Source organism: Nicotiana tabacum, chromosome 16, assembly GCF_000715075.1.
Source record: "Nicotiana tabacum cultivar K326 chromosome 16, ASM71507v2, whole genome shotgun sequence".
NCBI lineage: Eukaryota > Viridiplantae > Streptophyta > Magnoliopsida > Solanales > Solanaceae > Nicotiana > Nicotiana tabacum.
The window spans coordinates 68612505-68633463 of NC_134095.1; the positions used below are offsets into that span (position 1 = coordinate 68612505).

At 41.6% G+C, this 20959-nt stretch overlaps 1 protein-coding gene across 1 annotated transcript; it reads right to left on the reverse strand.

Moving 5' to 3' along the window:
* Positions 1 to 18340: 18340 nt before the first annotated feature.
* LOC107817546 (uncharacterized) lies at positions 18341 to 19819 on the reverse strand. Its single transcript, XM_016643404.2, has one exon. The coding sequence runs from the start codon at positions 19817 to 19819 to the stop codon at positions 18341 to 18343; it is 1479 nt and encodes a 492-aa protein (XP_016498890.2).
* Between the last annotated feature and the right edge of the window lie 1140 nt (positions 19820 to 20959).

Below are 20959 nucleotides of genomic sequence, written 5' to 3' on the forward strand. Positions count from 1 at the left end.
ATCTAGCCTCAATTGGGACTAACAATTGCCCTCAATACAAATGGATCATTAACAACATTTACTCTTTTAAACACTATGGATTAAGTGCGACACAAGAGCATCAAGAGTTGACTCAACAAATCAAAGAACTCTTTCTATTACTTTGGTCATTGTGGAATCCAAACTCACACATCCTCAGCTCTCCCTAAGCAAACCTCACCTTTAGAATAGTGGCACTCAAAATGAGGTTAATGGAAAATCAGTCATCTCTCTCAAGGAAAAGTCACAAGTACAGCTCTAAGTACAATATGCTTGCCCCTTATGTGAGTCACCACTAATGTAAGTTTCATTCAACTAGAGATCATATAGGGCTTTTGTGGAGAAATAGTGAAGGCTTTTGGTTCTGGGTAGGCAATGCTTGGTCTAAGTAAGATCCATCTTCCCTTAAGCACTTCTTTTGTTTCATTTTGGCACACATTCACTTGACTTTTTGAGTCTTTTCACTTCTTTCTAAGGGGTTAGAGAGACACACTGTCACTCTTTCTTATACATTTCAAATCTTTTCTCCTTTCTCAACTTTTCACACCTTTCATTCTTTGCTTTTCTTAAATCCCTTTTTATTCTCTTACACATTGAACATTCTTTTTATCTTTTTACTTTTCTTTCTTTGTCATTGCCTTTCCTTTTCTTCATTTTAATACTTTTTTACCACTTTGTTGCAATCCTCGTCTCTCCCCCCAAACTTAGACTTTTGCCATGTGCTAAAGGAAAGATCGGGTGCCAAGAAAGGGTATCTTTTAGAATGGGTAAAGGTTTGTATCATGGTTCTTGAAGGAACAAGTTCTAAGGCTCAAAAGGGTTGACTAGGGATTTTATCATTGGTTGGCTATGGAAGTGTTCAAGCTATCATTTGGATCAAGGAGAGCCTATAATCATGTCTCAAGTCAAAATTCGCTCAGGATTTCGCCTCAACAAACATTCAGGGCAAGTTCTAGATCAATGGCTCAGGACTTGGACTTGCAATGTAATTTCTCACCACACAAGCTATAGGATCACTAAAGACATAGGGTCGGGGGCCCACAATGACCTTAGATAAGATTTGAGCACACAATGGTCCCAAAAACCCACTTGATGATTATCGGTCAACACAAGAGTCTCAAGGTCATGACTTTCACCATCCTAAACACAACAATTTGTTTTTGACCATGAGATCAAAGGCAAATGTGCTAGGCCCAATTGAAGCTTTGCTTGAGGCACCCTTACCACTAACTACTAAAAAGCAAAAAGAAAAACAGACTCAAACCCTTAAGAAGGTTGTCACGCCATCCATCATTGGGAAGAGCCACCCGGTTCACACAAACTCTACCTTTTGAAAGAACTGTGACATTAAGAAAACCAAAGACTTATTGCAAATGTTCAAAACAAGAAGCTATGATCATGAATAAGAAGCTACGGAAAAGAAAAATGCGGAAAGTGAAATGAATATTTACAATAGGGGATTTAATCGAATATACAATAGAGCGGATCAATATATACAATGTAACACAAACTTTATATACATACCCAAAATGAAAAGTACAAAAAATGTACTGAAGTACTAAAATTATATACATACCAAAGATGAAAAAATTAAGAAATCATAAAAATTGTCAAATATATACAATCATCCAATCCTTGAGAGCCTTGTTGTGTGAATCAACAACGTCCGTGAGCACTTTCTAGGTGTCAAGGATTTTCCTTTGATTGGCCAGAATCTCCTTGAGGGCGTCCTCAATAGACTGCGGGACCAGCGGAGGCAGAGGTGCCGACTAAGCTTCCACTATAGTAGTAAGGATAGACAACTTGGATAAAGCTGACTGCATCCAGTTGTTGATGCTGAGAAGAGCCTGACTTAGTCGGTGTGCAGTCACTGGGTAGGCTCGGGAAGAGGGTATATCTGGATCTGCTGAAGTAGATGGACCAGGGGGAATGTCCGTTGAGGTGGAGCCACTACCACAACTGGCTCTTCAGACTGGCCAGTTGGAGCAGTGGTTGTTCCCTTGAAGTTCTTGCCTTTTGAGTTGTCTTCACCCTGCATACTGTACCATGAGAACGGGGCCTTCGCTTTTACCTTGATATCAAATGGCCTCTTTTCAACTTTTAGGTCCCTGAAGTACATAGTCAAAAAGCTGGGGAAGGGGTAGTTTCTGTCACCCTCACTGACTACCTGCGTAATTACCCGAGACATTACCTTCCCGACATTAATCAGGTACCCCGCCATGATCGATGCCACCAAAATTTCCCGGTGAAGAGGGAGGGAGTTGTCATGAGTAGTGGGCTCCAATCTACTACATACAAATGTTTCCCACCCCTTGGCCTCGAAGTTCAAACTTCTTCTCAAAATCTTTACGCCCGCATTCAACCAATCAGGGGTGGTACCTGGGATTTCTAGATACTGTGCCAACCAGGGACGGACCTCCTCGCCCAATTCCATCTTTGCTAAATACAGTGCCTCATCCTCCTCATCAAATCCCAGGTAATCATTTATGGTTTTCCCATCGAATAGCATTTTCAAATTGCGCACCTTGGTCACTTTGGTGCCCTTCTTGATGTGGGCAACTTTGGTGTAGAATTCCTTGACCAGGTGCTCGTTTGCATCCTCACAGGTGTTTAAGAAATACTCCCAGACCACTCTCTCTCTCTCTCTCTCTAATTTGCCTTCTCACATTGGGGTTGTGAGGCAAAAGGTCTCTATCTACAAAACTTCTCTCCGGAATTAATTTCCTCATAGGCCACCATTCTCTGAATTTATGGTAGGCCACCTCGCTCACAAAGCAGTCTTGCCACACCTCCGGGTTTCTAGTTTGTTCTACCCCGCCAACCTGGGGCTCACCCCCTTATCCTACTACCTCTTCTTCTCCTACTGCACCCTCTACGGATAATGAAGTTGTGGGAGAGGTGGAGTATTCATCCCTACTGCCTTCAGCTAAGACCTCAGACGACCCAGAAGATACATTTACTGACGCTTGGGCAGGGGGAAGGTGGAGGAGTGTCTCTTAGTCTGTTTCTCCCAGGCCAGTCAGTAATGTACTCTAGGATTGAGTCTGAAGATATATCCCGAGAGGGATCGTATTCACTCCCAGACTGGTCAATGGCCCTATCAGCAGCTTTAATGATCTTCCTCATGTTTTTAATGTTTTGTCGGGCTTGAAGAGTCAGTTTTATCATTTTCTATTTCCGTCCCCGGGAGGATTCACCTCGACCAACTTGTTTAGAACCCTTGCCTCTTTGTTTCACCATTGTCTGCAAACAACAACCATTAGACTTGTTAATATCAGTACAAGCAATTAAGTTCACAGTTATAGAAAAGAAAAGGTTGCAGACGGTAGCAGAGGTTGCACAGTGCGGACCGCACAAAATGTAGTGCGGCCGCACAGAGGCCAATGCGGACCGCATAAAATTGCCAATGCGGTCTGCACAAAGGTGGGGTTCAGACTACCCACTCTCTGAACAAATGCTCCGCGAACCGCAGAAAATGGTAATGCGGTCCGCATTGAGGCACCGCGGACCGCACAAAATGCAATGCGGCCGCAGTCCTCAAAGATCAAGTTTCAGGACTTTCAGCAATGCGGTCCCCACAAAATGTCATTGTGGACCGCACTAGGGCACCGCGGACCGCACAAAATCCACTGCGGTCCGCACTAAGTACCTAGAAGCAGCACTAATTTAGGGTTCAATATATTTTGGTTTTAAGTCCAATTTTATACCTAAGAAAGGTCCCTAAGTGTTTGCCCAGTGTTTTTAACTACCTAATTCTACTGTAATCAAGAAATTAACCAACCTAATTTTACCAAATCAAAAGAAGTACGGGAAAAATAGAAGGGAAGCTAAGAAGACAAAAATTAAATGAAAATAATAAACTTAAACAACTAACAAGAAGTAAAAGTTTACCAGATGTGAGATGCTGATGATTAATCAAGATTTTACAGATGAAATCATGCAATTCTTGTGATGAACAGTGATATTTTTACGATTTTGAGAGCAAAAGGTCGAAAAGTGTAAAAAGAGGGCCTCATGCCCTATTTATAGAAATGGACCTGGGGCCCAGATTACAACCCCAATGCGGACCACACAAAATGGCAATGCTGTCCACATTGCTCAAATTCATGAGGTACAGACCAAGGCAGCCACTGCGGTCTACACTAAATGCACTGCGACCACAGTAGACCACCGTGGACCGCACAATGCAATGTGGCCGCAATGGTAAACTTTAGAGAGTTGTTCATTTCATCTATCATCAGTGTGGCCGCACTGATTTTTGCGCCCCCCGCGCTGAGTTCTTTACGGCCGCACACAATGTAGTGCAGTCCGCATTGAAAACTTCAGAGACTTGACAATTTTTTCACTGTGTCCTGCACTACATCAACACAAACCTGTAACATCTCACAACCAGTCAGTCCAAAAATAAATCCTATCTTACAATGAAAAACAAAGAAAAACACATGGGTTGCCTCCCAAGAAGCGCCTGATTTAACGTCGCGGCACGACGCAGGTTACCATCACATCATTTGAGATGAAGAAGTGCCACCACATGGTTGTCAATCAATTTTTCCCACATAGTGCTTGACCCTATGCCCATTCACTCTGAAAACTTCCCCATTTTTGTTCTTTAAATCAAGTGCACCAAACAGGGTCACACATCACTTCAAAAGGTCCACTCCATTTTGACTTAAGTTTTTCCGAAAACAGACATAACTGAGAGTTGAACAAAAGAACCAAATCACCAACTTTGAACTCCTTTCTACGAGCATATTTATCATGAAGGTACTTCATCTTGTCCTTGTACAAGGAAGAACTGGAGTAGGCATGGAATTGGAATTTATCAAGTTCATTCAGCTGTTCCACACGAAGATTTGCTGCAACATCCCATTCAAGATTTAGCTTCCTCAAAGCCCACATGGCCTTGTGCTCTAACTCAATCGATAGATGGCAAGCTTTCCCAAACACCAACCGATACGGAGACATACCAATCGGAATTTTATAGCAGTCCTATAAGGCTATAGAGCGTCATCCAACTTCTTTGACCAATCGGTCCTATTTGCATTGACCGTCTTTGATAATATGCTTTTGATTTTCCTGTTGGAGATTTCAACTTGATCACTTGCTTGAGGATGATAGGGAGTAGAAACTTTGTGATTAACACCATACTTTGCAAGCAAAGTGTCGAAAGCTCTATTACAAAAATGAGACCCCCCATCATTTATGATTGCACGAGGAGTACCAAACCTTGTAAAAATGCTAGCTCAAAGGGCAAGCTCCAATTAGGTGTGGTAATGATAAGAGTGGTGGTCAACTTACGCTTGAGAAGTTCAAAGGCTTGCATACATTTTTCATCAAATATGAACTTAGAATCTTTTTCCAACAACTTGCACAAGGGATTCACCACCTTCGAAAAGTCTTTGATAAATCTCCGGTAGAACCCCGCATGCCCAAGAAAACTTCGAACTCCCTTGACAGATGTAGGGGGAGGGAACCTTGAAATCACATCAATTTTTCCTTTGTCTACCTCAATACCATGCTTTGAAATTTTATGCCCAAGAACTATGCCCTCTTCCACCATAAAGTGGCATTTCTCCTAATTAAGAACAAGATTAGTTTCTTCACAATGGGCCAAAACTCCATCAAGATTCTTTAAGCATTAATCAAATGAGTCTCCCGCAAAACTAAAGTCGTCCATGAACACCTCCAAAATGTCTTCCACCATATCAGTGAAAATGGCCACCATACACCGCTAAAATGTAGTCGGTGCATCACACAATCCAAAAGGTATCCTAGAGAAAGCTAAGGTGTCATATGGACAAGTGAATATGGTCTTCTCCTGATCTTCTGGAGCAATCAAGATTTGGTTGTACCCAGAATACCCATCCAAGAAACAGTAGAAGGCACGCCCAGCAAGTCGGTCCAACATCTGATCAAGAAAAGGCAAAGGAAAGTGATCCTTGCGGGTCACTTTATTCAACTTGCGGTAATCCATGCATACCCTCCAACCAGTGACGGTTCTGGTAGGAGTTAACTCATTTTATGAATTTGCAACCACGGTCATGCCACCCTTCTTTGGTACACATTACACCGGTGAAGTCCAAGAGCTATCAAAGATGGGGTACATAACCCCGGCAACCAATCACTTGATCACCTCCTTTTTCACAACTTCTTGCATTGCCTCTTTCAACCTCCTTTGATGTTCCATGGAGGTCTTTGCATCATCTTCCAGAATAATTTTGTGCATACAGAATGCGGGGCTTATCCCCTGAATATCAGCTAAAGTCCATCCAATTGCCTTTTTTCGCTTTTGAAGCACCGCCAATGTGGCATCAACCTGCATATTAGTAAGACAAGAGGAAAGAATAACTGGCAAAGTAGAATTTGAGCCTAAGAACTCATACCTGAGGTGTGGAGGCAGTGGTTTCAACTCCAACACCAGAGGCTCCTCAATTGAAGGTTTTGTTGGTGGAGTCTTCCTATTTTTAAGGTCCAAAGATAATTTCCTAGGCTCATAAGAGTAAGAGCACATCCCATGTAAAGTATTCACGTACTCCACTTGGCCCTCGTCATCATTGACATCAAGATTCAACAATAAGGCCTCCAAAGGGTCCTCCACATTGATCATTGCATTGGTGTCATCAACTATCACTGCTGTGACAAGGTCCATAAAAGAGCACACCTCCGTACTGCTGGGCTGCTTCATTAATTTGCAAACATGAAAGACCACGTTTTCATCACCCACCCGGAAGGTGAGTTCCCCTACTTCCACATCAACTAAGGCCTTCCTCGTAGCAAGGAAAGGTCTCCCCAAAATGATAGGAACTTCATAATCCACCTCACAATCCAAGATCACAAAGTCATCTGGCAAGATAAATTTATCCACCCAGACAAGCACATCAACAATAATACCCAATGGTCTCTTCATCGTTCTATCTGCCATTTGTAATCTCATGGAAGTTGGTCTTGGCTGCCCAATACCTAAAGTCTTGAAAATGGAATAGGGCATAAAATTGGTACTAGCCCCCAAATCACATAGAGCTTTAGCAAAATCCGCACTCCCAATGGTGCAAGGAATGGTGAAAGCACCGGGATCTTCAAGCTTCGGGGCCATTGAATTCACTATTACACTAACTTGGTGAGTCATCTTTATAGTTTCACAATCCATAGACCGCTTCTTTGTTACCAAGTCCTTCATGAATTTAGCATAGCCCGGCATTTGTTCAAGAGCCTCCACCAAAGGCACATTGATGGATAAGCTCTTCATCATGTCAATGAACTTTTTAAACTGATTCTCATTTTTCTGCTTCGCGAGTCTTTGAGGATAAGGTGGAGGTGACCTTGGAAAAGGAGCATTGGCTTTAGGCACAACCGGCTCTAGCATGTCTATTATGGGTTCCCTAGACGGGTTCACATCATTTTGAGTTTCCACCTCGACATCTTGAATATCAATCCTTACTTCTTCATTCACATTTTCATCAATCACATTTTCAACCACCAAAGGAACTTCATCTTCTTGCAACTCAACATCATCATCCACAATTTGCTTTTGTTTGGAGGCATGCACATCACTGCCTCTCCCACTTCTTGTTGTTACTTCCATAACATGATTGTTCCCACCCTTCGGGTTCACTACCGTATCATTTGGTAGAGCACCCTTAGGGAGAGTATTTAAAGACTGTGAGATTTGGCCTAACTACACCTCCAAGTTTCTGATAGAGGTATTATGGGAAGCCAACTGAGCATCCGAGTCCGCATTCTTCTTCATCATTTATTCGAACATCATTTCAATTCTACCCATATCATTGATAGAAGAACTAGTACGTTGAGATGGAAATGGGGGTGGATTGTTTGGTTGTTGGTACATTGGGGGCCTTTGAAAGCCTTGCCCCGATTTCCTTGGTTTCCATTGTTCCATCCACTTTGATTGTTATTACCACCCTAATTGTTGTTATTACCATTCCAATTTCCTTGGTTGTTTTGATTGTTGTTCTGATTGCCCCAGTTGTTGTTTTAGTTATTGTTCCCCCAATTACCATTGCCTTGTTGTTGATTGCCCTAGTTGCCTTGGGGTCTCCATTGTTGTTGGTTAGAAGAATTGCCCCTTTGGCCTTGATAATTATTCACATATTGCACCTCCTCATTTTGTTCATAATAACCATCATTTTGGAATCCACTACAATCATTATCAAATTGCTCTGAATTCCCTTGATTTTGTTTCCCTCTTTTGTCTTCTTTTGTTGACAAGTATATTGACTCCCTTCATAGCATTCACTTGGCAAGGATTTTGAACTTGTTGCAATTGTGCCTTCGCTAGTTGGTTCATCGTAGTTGTCAACTCAGCTATAGCCTGCCCATGATCATGTAATTCCTTGTGCAAATGAATAACTGTGGGTCACCCTGGGGTGCATTGGCTCTACTTTGCCAAGCGGAAGAAGTGTCAACCATCTCGTCAAGAATGTCACAAGCCTCATCATAAGACAGCTTCATGAAGTTTCCCCCAGCAAGTTGGTTCACTATGCATTGGTTTTTGGTGTTAATACCCCGGTAGAAAGTCTGTTGGATCATCGCCTTGGTCATATCATTATTGGAGCATTCCTTCACTATTGTTCTATAATGCTCCAAAATCTCATGCAAAGGTTCTGTGGGCTCTTGCTTGAATGCTAAGATCTCATCTCTCAATGTAGCCATATGCCCCAGCGAGAAAAATTTTGCAATGAATGTGTCCGCCAACTCATCCTAAGTAGTGATGGAATGGTTGGGAAGTCGCTCAAGCCAATATAATGCCTTCCCTCTAAGTGAGAATGGGAAGAGTCTTAACCGGAGTGCATCCTCGGACACATTTGTTTGCTTGCTCCCCCAACATGTATCCACGAACCCCTTGAGATATTTGTAAGCATTTGATTTGCAGCGTCCATGAAATACCCACGCTGCTCTAGCAAAGTCAACATCACATTGGTTATACGAAAATTTCCCGCCCGGATTCGGGGTGACACAATAGCACTTGCATAGCGCTGGTTTAGAAGCACTCTAGGAACCACTCTTGGAGGTGGCAGAGGAGGTCTGGAATATTGTCATTTGCATTAGCATTGGCCTAGCGGCCTCTACATTGTCCTTGAGGTACAAGAGGCACCTCATCATCTACGACGTCATCTACCTCCTCCCCCGCAATCACATTTCTAAGAGGGTCATTGGCGTTGTTTGCTGCCATTTGGTACCTGAAGTTGTGACTCACACAAATTAGTAACAAAGAAGGAAAGAAGAACAATACACAAAACTATTTAGATAGATAGCCAAAATTGTTAGCTCCCTAGTAACGGTGCTAAAAAGGTGATCGAGGCCAACCTGCACTACTATTGAGTAGCGAGAGAGGGTCAAAGCAGCTTTTACCCGATTAAGGTCGGCATCAATTTCCACAGGGAGCTAGAAGTTAGAGTCGGGTGTCTATCTAAAGTGGAGTTGTGTATGTGTTCCAGATTGCACTTCTAAACATTTTTGGGTTTTGATTTACTTCTAATTATATAAAATACAATGCACAATTAAACTAGAATAAGCTAAGAGTAAACTATTGCGAGTTGTTCAAATGGTTAAAAGGCACTAGGGTAGTGACTTTTGCCTAGGTGGTCAATTGACGGATACTTGAGTCTAAGGCATGATTTACACATTTGGGGATTATGATATAACCATTGCACGATTCTACTCACTCTACACCTCTCGGTAGTTCGAGTGATTTTGTCCGGATTGACTTTCTCAAGACCAATTGGGTATGCAAATTTTCACAAGCAATCAAGGTTCAAGTCAGGTATTACTATCTCTAGATTTAACCCTTTAATTGGGGCTATCAATCTCTTGAGTACGCCCCAAGTCCTTGTCGGACCAATTTCAGAGACTCAGACTCTCTTTCTCAAGAAGAGTCAAAGTCAACTAAACACAAACTAGTGTTTGCAACCACCAATTCAGTAATTAAACATGAAATTAGTCCAAATATCAAACACTCATAGACAATCAAGCATCAAAACACAAGACCCATCAATTACCCATACTAGGGTCGAGCCACAACCCTAGCTTATGGGTCTAGGTACTCATAATTAGAGAAGAAAACAAAGAAATAGATGAAGAAAAACTCATATTAATTAATTGCTAAGATAAACTAAAAGATTCAATGTTGAAATGAAGCTAAAATTGCCCAAAATAGCTAAAGAAATGGAAGTCACGAGCGCAGCTTAGTACAAAAACTATCTGATAACCTAAAAATGGAAAAACAAGCTATTTATACTAAGCTAAAAAATCTGGACAAAAATATCCATGCGGGGCTAGTACGGCCGTACTAAGGCTCTTGACATAAAAATCCAGCTCTCTGAACTCGAGCAATGCGGACCGCACAGAATGGAGTGCGGTCGCGGTGGCTTCTTGTGCGGTTTGCATGAAATGGAGCGTGGACCTCAGTGGGCTTCAAACTCCAAACTGGCACTTCTCTGATTCTTGGCTCTATGGACAGCACTAAATCGAGTGCGGTCATAGTAACTCCAATGCGGATCGCAGTAAATCCCATGCGGCCGCATTGCCCGTTTTGCCTGAGTTGCATACTCTCTGAACCTCACTTGTGCGGACCGCACAAAATGGTGTGCGGCTGCATTGGCTTTGTTTTGCTTGAGCTTTGTCTTGTCTTGGTACTTGTGTAAGTTTCACTCCTTTTTGAGCTGATTTTTGACATCTTGTCACTTTGCTGATCAAACCTGCAATCAAGCACAACTTGTGAGTCTTTAGGACTATTTTGTACATATTTCTAATCAAAACTTAAGCAAGAAGGACTATAAAATGTATCAAAAACCCTAGTTATCAGGTGATTTGAGTGTGGTGAGTATGGTCATATCCGGAGGGCTTGTTAGAGATTGGTGGGTACTCAGTCGCAGCAGCAGAGTTTCCGTGCTATGGTTTAGGCACCAGGTGTTCCATTGCCCGCCCAGCCAGCTAGAGGTGGGGGTAGAGGTGCTAGAGGTGGAGGTAGAGGTACTAGAGGTGGAGTTCAGACCGCTAGAGGTAGAGGCCAGCCAGTTGTAGGCCGTCCTAGAGATGTAGTCCAAGGCAGTGGGCCCAGCCCCGATGTTATGCTCTTCCAGCCATGCCTGAGGCTGAACCTTCCGACGTAGTTATCACAGGTACTGTTCTGGTTTATGGCCGAGATGCTTCAGTTTTATTTGATCCAGGGTCTACATTCTCCTATGTGTCATCTTATTTTGTACCGTATCTGGTCATGCCTAGTGATTTCTTGAGTGCCCTTGTATATGTGTCCACACCGGTGGGTGATTCTATTATGGTAGATTGAGTCCATTACTCTTGTATAGTTGTGATTGGGGGTCTTGAGACTCATGCAGATTTGTTGCTTTTGGACATGGTTGACTTCGATGTCATATTGGGGATGGACTGGTTATCACCTTACCACGTTATCTTGGACTATCAAGCCAAGATTGTGACCTTAGCCTTTCTGGGTTTACCTCGTTTAGAGTAGAGAGGGACTCCTGGTCATTCTACCCATAGTGTCATCTCTTATGGGAAGGCTCGGCGTATGGTCGAGAAGGGGTGTTTGACCTATTTGGCATATATTCGTGATTCTAGTGCCGAGGTTCCTTCTATTGATTCTGTGCCTGTTGTTCGTGAGTTCCCTGAGGTATTTCCTTCAAACCTGCTGGGTATGCCACCCGACAAGGATATTAACTTTTGCATTGATTTGGCTCCGGGCACTCAACCCATTTCCATTTCGCCATATCGTATGACCCTGCCTGAGTTGAAAGAGTTGAAGGAGCAGTTGCAAGACTTGCTTGAGAAGGGTTTCATTAGACCCAGTGTTTCGCCGTGGGGTGCGCCGGTGTTGTTTGTTAAGAAGAATGACGGATCGATGAGAATGTGTATTGATTACCAACAGTTGAACAAGGTTACAATCAAGAATAAGTATTCATTGTCGAGGATTGATGATTTGTTTGATAAGCTTCAGGGTGCCAAGGTATTTTCAAAAATTGACTTGAGATCTGGCTACCATCAGTAGAGGATTAGGGCATCCGATGTCCCTAAGACAACTTTTCGCACTCGGTACGGGCATTATGAGTTCTTGGTGATGTCATTCGGGTTAACAAATGCCCCAGCAGCTTTTATAGATTTGATGAACCGAGTGTTCAGGCCTTACTTGGATTCGTTTGTGATAGTCTTCATTGATGAAATTTTGATCTATTCCCGTAGCCGGGAGGAGCACGAGCAGTATATTAGAGTGGTTCTTCAGACCTTGAGGGATAGTCAGTTATATGCTAAGTTCTCAAAGTATGAGTCCTGGTTGAGTTTAGTTGCATTCCTGGGCCATGTTGTATCAGCAGAGGATATTCAGGTTGATCCGAAGAAGATTGAGGTAGTTAAGAACTAGCCTAGACCAGCATCAGCTATAGAGATTCTGAGTTTCTTAGGGTTAGTAGGCTACTATCATTGGTTTGTGGAGGGGTTTTCATCTATCGCAGCCCCGATGACCAGGTTGACCCAGAAGGGTGCCCAGTTTAGATGGTCGGATGAGTGTGAGGCGAGCTTTTAGAAGCTCAAGATAGATCTAACTACGGCACCGGTGTTGGTTTTGCCCACAGGTTCAGGTCCTTATATAGTTTATTGTGATGCATCTCGTATTAGGCTAGGTGCGGTGTTGATGCAGGATGGCAAGGTCATTGCCTATACTTCGCGGCAGTTGAAGATTCATGAGAAGAACTATCCGGTTCATGACTTAGAGTTGGCATCCATTGTTCATGCGTTGAAGATTTGGAGGCATTATTTGTATGGCATGGCATGTGAGGTGTTCACGGATTACAAGAGTCTGCAGTATCTGTTCAAGCAAAAGAAGTTGAATTTGAGGCAGAGGAGTCGGTTGGAGCTGTTAAAGGACTATGATATCACCATCTTATATCATCCGGGAAAGGCCAATGTGGTGGCCAATGCTTTGAGTAGGAAGTCAGCCAGTATGGGCAGTCTTGCTTATATTCCGGTTGGTGAGAGGCCGCTTGCTTTGGATGTTCAGGCTTTGGCCAATCAGTTCGTGAGGTTGGATGTTTCTGAGCCCAGTTGGGTGTTAGCCTGCACGGTCGCTCGTTCTTCTTTATTGGAGCGTATCCGTGATCGACAGTATGCTTATCCACATTTGTGTGTCCTTATAGACACGGTGCAGCACGGAGGTGCCAAGCAGGTTACCTTAGGTGATGATGGAGTTTTGAGATTGCAGGGTCGAGTTTGTGTGCCTAATGTGGATGGTCTTCGAGAGTTGATTTTAGAGGAGGCCCATAGCTCTCGGTGCTCTATTCATCTGGGCGTCGCGAAGATGTATCAGAATTTGCGGCAGCAATATTTGGTGGTGGAGAATGAAGAAGGATATCGTTGCATATGTGGCTCAGTGTTTGAATTGTCAGCAGGTTAAGTATGAGCATCAGAGGCCTGGTGGTTTGTTCCAGAAGATTGAGATTCCTGAGTGAAAGTGGGAGCAGATCACTATGGACTTTGTTGTTGGACTCCCACGGACTCAGAGGAAGTTCGATACAGTATGGGTTATTGTTGATAGGCTGACCAAGTCAGCACATTTCATTCCTGTGGCAGTCTCCTATTCTTTTGAGAGGTTAGCTGAGATCTATATTCGTGAGATTGTTCGTCTTCATGGTGTGCCTGATTCTATCATTTCGAACCAAGGTACGCAATTTACCTCACATTTTTGGAGAGCCGTTCAGCGAGAGTTGGGCACACGAGTTGAGTTGAGCATAGCATTTCATCCTCAGACGGACGGGCAGTCCGAGCGGACCATTCAGATTTTGGAGGATATGCTCCGAGCTTGTGTCATTGACTTTGGAGGCTCGTGGGATCAGTTTTTGCCTTTAGCAGAGTTTGCCTACAACAACAGCTACTAGTCGAGCATTTAGATGGCTCCTTACGAGGCTTTATATGGTAGGCGGTGTCGGTCTCCGGTTGGATGGTTTGACCAGGAGAGGCTCGGTTGTTGGGTACGAATCTGGTTCAGGATGCCTTCGACAAGGTCAGGATCATTCAGCACAGGCTTCGTACAGCTCAGTTCAGGCAAAAGAGTTACGCCGACCGCAAGGTTCGTGATTTGGCATTCATGGTCAGTGAGGGGTATTGCTTTGAGTGTTGCCTATGAAGGGCGTGATGAGGTTTGGGAAGAAGGGCAAGCTTAGCCCTAGGTTCATTGGCCCGTTTGAGATTCTTGATCGAGTGGGAGAGGTGGCTTATAGACTTGCATTGCCGCCGAGCTTATCAGCCGTGCATCCAGTGTTTCATGTGTCCATGCTTCGGAAATATCATGGCGATCCATCCCATGTGTTAGATTACAGCACTGTCCAATTGGACAAGGACTTGTCTTATGAGGAGGAGCCGGTAGCTATTCTAGACCGGCAGGTTCGTCAGTTGAGATCGAAGAGTTTTCCTTCTGTTCATGTTCAGTGGAGAGGTCAGCCTGCTGAGGCATCGACCTGGGAGTCCGAGTCCGATATGCGAAGCCGTTATCTCCATCTTTTCCCCGACTCAGGTACTTCCTTCTTATATGGGACTTGGGCGTATGCCCGAAATCGAATTCCAAGGTCCCAAGCTCGAGAAATAAATTTTTGAAAGAAATTATTTTCTGAAAAATATAAAGGTTTTTGAAAGTGAAATGTTATGTGAAACCTGTGGTATCGGGCCCGTATTATGGTTCCGGAGCTCGGTACAGGTTCAATATGATTTATATGTGTTGGCGGTAAAGTTAGGTAAGAAACAGAATCCATTTGATGTGATTATGAACTTAAATACAAAATTTGATGTTTAAAGAAGTTTAGAGAAATTTCATTGATCTTGAGGTTTAATTAGATGTTCATGATGTTATTTTGGGGATTTGATTACACGAATAAGTCCGTAGGATGTTTTTGAGGTTGGATATTTGGTTTGGAGGTCCGAGGGTTCGGATGAGTTTTGGATAGACCACAGGGTGCATTTTGAACTTAGAAAATTGCAGGATTTTTGCTGGTATGATCAGGCCTGCAGGCTTCGCATTTGCGAAGCCTGGCTCACAAATGCGGTATCACAAATGCGAAGGCTTGGTCGCAAATGCGAACCAGCCCAGGCCTGCCATTCCATATAAATGAGAGATGTTCCTCGCAAATGTGATGGTGCCTTCGCAAATGTTATGTATGCTGGAAATGCTTGAAGTCGCAAATGCGACATTTCTGATCGCAAATGCGAAAGTCCAAATTTCATGAAGGGTTCGCAAATGCGAGCCCTGTTTCGCAATTCCCAAGACAGCAGAGGTCGAGGTTCGCAATTGCGATTCCCTGTTCGCAATTCCCACATCTGAGACCTGCAACTTTTATACTTAGACGAATTTTAACCCATTTTTCATATCCTCTCAAAACATAAACACACTAGGGCGATTTTTCAAAGGCTTCTTCTTCTCCAAATCACTTGTAAGTCATTTTTAACTAGTTTTCTTCAATCATTAACATTTTTTAACATGATTTCAACTTAAAATCAATGATTTTCATGGGGGAAATTGGGTGTTTTGGGTAGAACCTAGGTTTTTCAAAAATTGGGGATTTGGACCTCGATTAGAGATCCGATTTCAAAACAAATTATATATTTGGGTTCGTGGGGAAATGAGTAATTGGGTTTTGGTTCGAATCTCGGATTTTTGAACATGTGGGCCCGGGGTGAGTTTTGACTTTTTGGGTAAAACTTTGGAAAACTCATTTTCATGCATTGGGGTTGATTCATTTAGCGTTTATTGATGTAATTAAGTAACTTGTGGCTAGATACGAGCGAATTGGTGGTGGAATCAAGGGGTAAATCTATAATTGAACGTGAATTGTGTTCGTGGCATCGAGGTATGTGTTTGGTCTAACCTTAGCTTGAGGGATTAGGAGTTGTGTCCTATTTGCTACTTGTTTTTTGTTGAGTACGACGTATAGGCATGGTGACGAGTATTTGTACGTTGGTTACGCAATCATGGGCCTTGAATTGTAATTTATTGAGTTCTTAAATAATACTACGGATGCTTAAGTTGATGACTCTCTGTATTGAGCAAGGATCGTGATTATTCTCGTGGAAATTACTTATGACTGAGTATTGGTGTTAGCTGAGGTAGTTAGATGTTGGAACAAGTGGCTATAGTTGTTTCTCTCTTGCCAGGGTGTTGTTACTTATACTGTCGATTCCCTTGCCGGGATAGTGTAGTCCTTTATTGATCCCTTGTCGGGACTCTTGCTATGATTGTTGTTGATTGCATATGTGGATCGGGTTGCACGCCGCAACAATGAGATATTTGGATCGGGTTGCACACCGCAACAATGATATATTTGGATCAGATTACACGCTGCAAGAATGAGATATTTGGATCGGGTTGCACGCCGCAACAATGATATATTTGGATCGGGTTGCACGCCGCAACAATGATATATTTGTATCGGGTTGCACGCCGCAACAATATTATGTGTGGATCGGATTGCACGTCGCAACAGTGAAAAATGATATGGATCGGGTTGCGCGCTGCAACAGTGTTGATATATATTGGGATCGGGTTGCGTGCCGAAACAATTGCTGATACAAAGTATATATAGATTGGATACAAATTTCTTATTGTTTTGCTGTGAAATCTAAGCTATTCTTTTGTTGTTACTCTTGATTTACTGTTGATATTGGTATACCCCACAGCATGTACCCCCCTCCCATATTTACTTGTTTATTTCCGTTTTATTTTCCGCTGTATATTATATAACTACACAGGTTATTTGGTAGTCTGGTCCTAGCCTCGTTACTACTTCGCCGAGGTTACGCTAGGCATTTACCAGCACATGGGGTCGGATTGTGCTGATACTACACTCTGCACTATGTGCAGATCCCGGAGCAGCTCTTGGACCATAGCATTTGGGTGGCTGCCTTCAGCCCAGCTAGAGATCCCGAGGTAGTCCTGCAAGCGTCCGCAGGCCCGACGTTCTCTTCTATCTTATTATGTGCTTTGTTTTCACTTGTATCCGAGACAGACTATACTTCCTTTTTCAGATACTTGTATGTAGTACTCATATACAATCAGTGATGTTGTGACACCGGATTCCGCGTAGAGACGTATGTTGGCATTGTAGTACTGGCATTGGTTATTTTATCAGTTTACCGCTTGTTTTATTTATCATTAATATTCAATGTTGATTACCCATTAATCTCAATTGTTAAAAAGGGATAAAATGAAAGGGGTAGTGATTCTTCATTTGCGCGGCTTGCCTAGCTTCTACGAGTAGGCGCCATCACGACTTCCGAGGGTGGGAAATCCGGATCGTGACAGTTAACTCTTTTGTTGCTTTTATATTAAATTATGTCTTATTATATCACGTTTTATTGATTTAATATTATTAAATGATTGGCTTACCTAGTCTTGGAAGTTAGGTACCATCAGGATCCTTATGGTGGAATTTGGATCGTGACAATAGATCAACAGGAAATAGTATCTACCCTTTCCATAGAAGATTTGATTTTATAAAACTAACTGCAAATAGCATCTACACATGCATTTCACTTCCAAAAACACTTTTTAAAATCCAAAATCACAAAGATTTCTAAGAAAAAATAAAAGAGATATTTACACATAAACCAATGTCAGAGTTCAAAAACCTAAAACGTTAATGTCACAGTTAACAACTTAATGCATAAACTTGGAATAAAAAAACAAACTCCAGCTCCGACAAACAGAGGTGGATCCAGGATTTAGGGGTTACGGGTGCCGACATAATCGATTTGATCAACTCGAGCGTCGGTTCGGGTTATACATCCTTTTTATTTATATAGACAAATAGATCAAACGAAAGAAAATATAATAACTATAACTAATTGACGCAAAGCATAAAACTTCCAACAATATTTTTAATATCATACACAATCTATTTACAATTGTCCTCTACGAGCTTTCATATTTTGAAAACGATCAATAATGACATCATTACTTATATTTGTAAATACATCACGCTCTATGTAACAAACTAAACAATCATTTAAATATTGATCACCCATGCTGTTCCGCTCTTCATTATTTATCTGCTTCATGGATAGAATGCTCTCTCTACAGTTGCGGTAGCAACAGGTAAAATCAAAGTTAACTTCACAAGTAGATAAACATACGAATAAGTCTCCACAAAATTTGTCTCAGCCAATGCTTTTGCCAAATCACTAATTCCTTGCAAGTTGGAGAACTTGGGATTGCCAGCTCGCATATGAATTATGAAAGTATCTAGTTGATAACTCAAGTCTCGAATCTGTACTTCATCAAACTCATTTGGGTAACATTTTGTTAAAGCCATTATTCTACCTTTATCAAATTAGCAAAAGAATTGACTGGATTCAAGCTAGCCATCCCAAGAAGCAATTCGCTACTCACTACACCAAAACGGTCATTAAGCTCTTGAAGTTGCACATCAATTACAGCATAAAAGATATCAACACGCAAGTGGTGTGAATAACAAATACCAGAAGACTTGCGCTTCGACTTTCCAGGAAAATAGGATTCATCCATCTTGGGAATTATAATATCATGCATATGACAAAATGAGGAAACATCATCTAGCAAAGATTCCCATCCAGTTTCCCTCATATCTTGCAATCTTTTCTTTGTAATCTTAAGAAACTTCACGGCATTAACAATATCTTGATCTCTCTTTTGTAGGATCTTGTTCAACTCATTTGACATTGCCAAAACTTTCAACATCAAGTGAAGCATAAAAACAAATTTAAATGTTATTATCTCACTCAAAAGATATTTTGCTTGATTTCTCTCATTTGAGGTAGAACCTTCATGTTCAATCACTTCAAGCACACGAATAATAGATGAGAAAATAACAATAAAGTTATCTAATGTTTTGAAATGTGATCCCCAACGAGTATCACCTAGTCTTTGAAGCCCGCGTTCTTGATTTAGTACTCGCCCGGTATGAATTTCACCAGACTCAAGTAATTGCTCCAGTTTTTCAGCTTGAAGATGGCGAAGCAAATCTCTGCGCTTAAAAGATACTCCAATGACATTTAACACATTTGTAACATGACAGAAGAAGTCTTCGACATCCAAATGCTTTTTAGACATAGCTACAAGTGTTAATTGCAATTGATGAGCAAAGCAATGAATGTAATATGCCGATGAGCTGTATTTCATAATCAAAGTCTTAAGACCACTTATCTCTCCCCTCATGTTACTAGCTCCATCATAACCTTGTCCACGTATTTGGGATGGACTTAGTGAGTGGTCTGAAAGCAAAGAGTAGATTGTTTCCTTCAATGAGCATGCTGATGTATCACTAACATGAACAAGACCAACAAATCGCTCTACCACTTCACCATTCTTATCAACATAACACAAAACAAGAGCCATTTGTTCTTTGTGTGAGATATCTTTGGACTCATCAACTAATATACCAAAGTAATCTCCATTCAAGTCTCCAATTATAGCCTTTAATGTTTCTTTTGCACAAGCATTGATAATATCCTTTTGGATTATAGGGCAAGTCAAAGTATCATTTTGTGGAGCATTTTCTAATATTACTTTTCCCATATCTGGATGCTTGTCCTCATGCCATCGTAAGAATCCTTGAAAGAGGCCTTGATTTGTTGAAGATTCACTTTCGTCATGGCCCCTAAAAGGCAATCCATACAATAATAGAAGTCTTGCCACATCAATTGATGCTTCTAAATGCATTCGATACTCACTTTTTAACTTCTCGGAGTGCTTATCAAAAATAATTGAATTGATTGATGATGATTTGATAAATCTAGCATCTTCTTGAAACATTTATCACGGACACTATTAACATCACCAACGTGTAAACGCAATCTTTCAAGACCCTTATTCCAATCCCTAAAACCATTTTTTGTATAAAATTCACCCGCACTTCCATGAATAAATTCATTTTTGAACAAATAACAACATAAGCAAAATGCCGCATCTTTGTTCACACTATACTCCAACCATTTAGAAAATTGACCATTGAACCAACTTGGAACAAATTGACGCATTCTTCCTCCTATTAGAGTTTTGGGAAATTGATGCTTGGAAGGTTGACAAGGACCTTGTTGAATGTAATGTTTCCTTACTTCATCTCGTATTCTAGGGTTATAGTCAGAAATAGGTGTTCTTTCTCCTGGATCGCCTTTAAGTGACCCCAAATGGAGTTCATTTATAAGATAAGAAAGATTGGCATTCGCTTGGATCAAGGATTGACAACTAGGACTTGGTTGAGAATGGTCCAACCTCGTGACAAATTTATCCATCTCACTTCAGTTCCTATAAAATAGAAGTTCATTCCAGTGAAAAATATAGACTAATTTCTAGTAGGTCATACCATCAATAAGTTTTGTTATTTTAAATAACTCAACCTACCCTAATATTTTTGTCGTCGTTAAAATAGAGTTAATTTTGAATTTTCCTTGATCAAAATTATTTGGGATGTTCTTTCCACGATACTAAATTCTACAGTGAAACCATATAAGAGGCATTTGATTTTCAAACACACCCAAAGAAATACATAACAAAAAAATCAAAATAGTGACAATAAAGTTTAGCAAGAACACTAAAATCCAACTAAATACAAAACAAAAACATGAGCAAGAACATATATTTCATGGGAAAAAAATAGCCACATAGGGTTAAGAAATAAACATGAGGAGATGAGGAAACTTTACAATGGTGGGCGTAGAGCAATAAAGGTGTGAAGCATCCGAAAGATAAAGCAAAATAAATGCTAAAGTCTAAAAGAGAAGCAAGAAGCAGAAACAGTGGCATGAAGGTGAAGCAGCGAGAATTGGAGAAAGGAAAAGGGGAAAGTGGCGTAAGGGAGTTGGGGAGTTGGGGCTTTGTTTTACCTTTTGAAAATTGGGATTTGGGAAAGATCCTCAAAAAGGATTTTAACTTTCTATATTAATTATAAGAGAA

Coding starts and splice junctions, on each gene's coding strand:
- LOC107817546 (XM_016643404.2), bottom strand. CDS start 19,819: ATGTTTCAAGAAGATGCTAGATTTATCAAATCATCATCAATCAATTCA.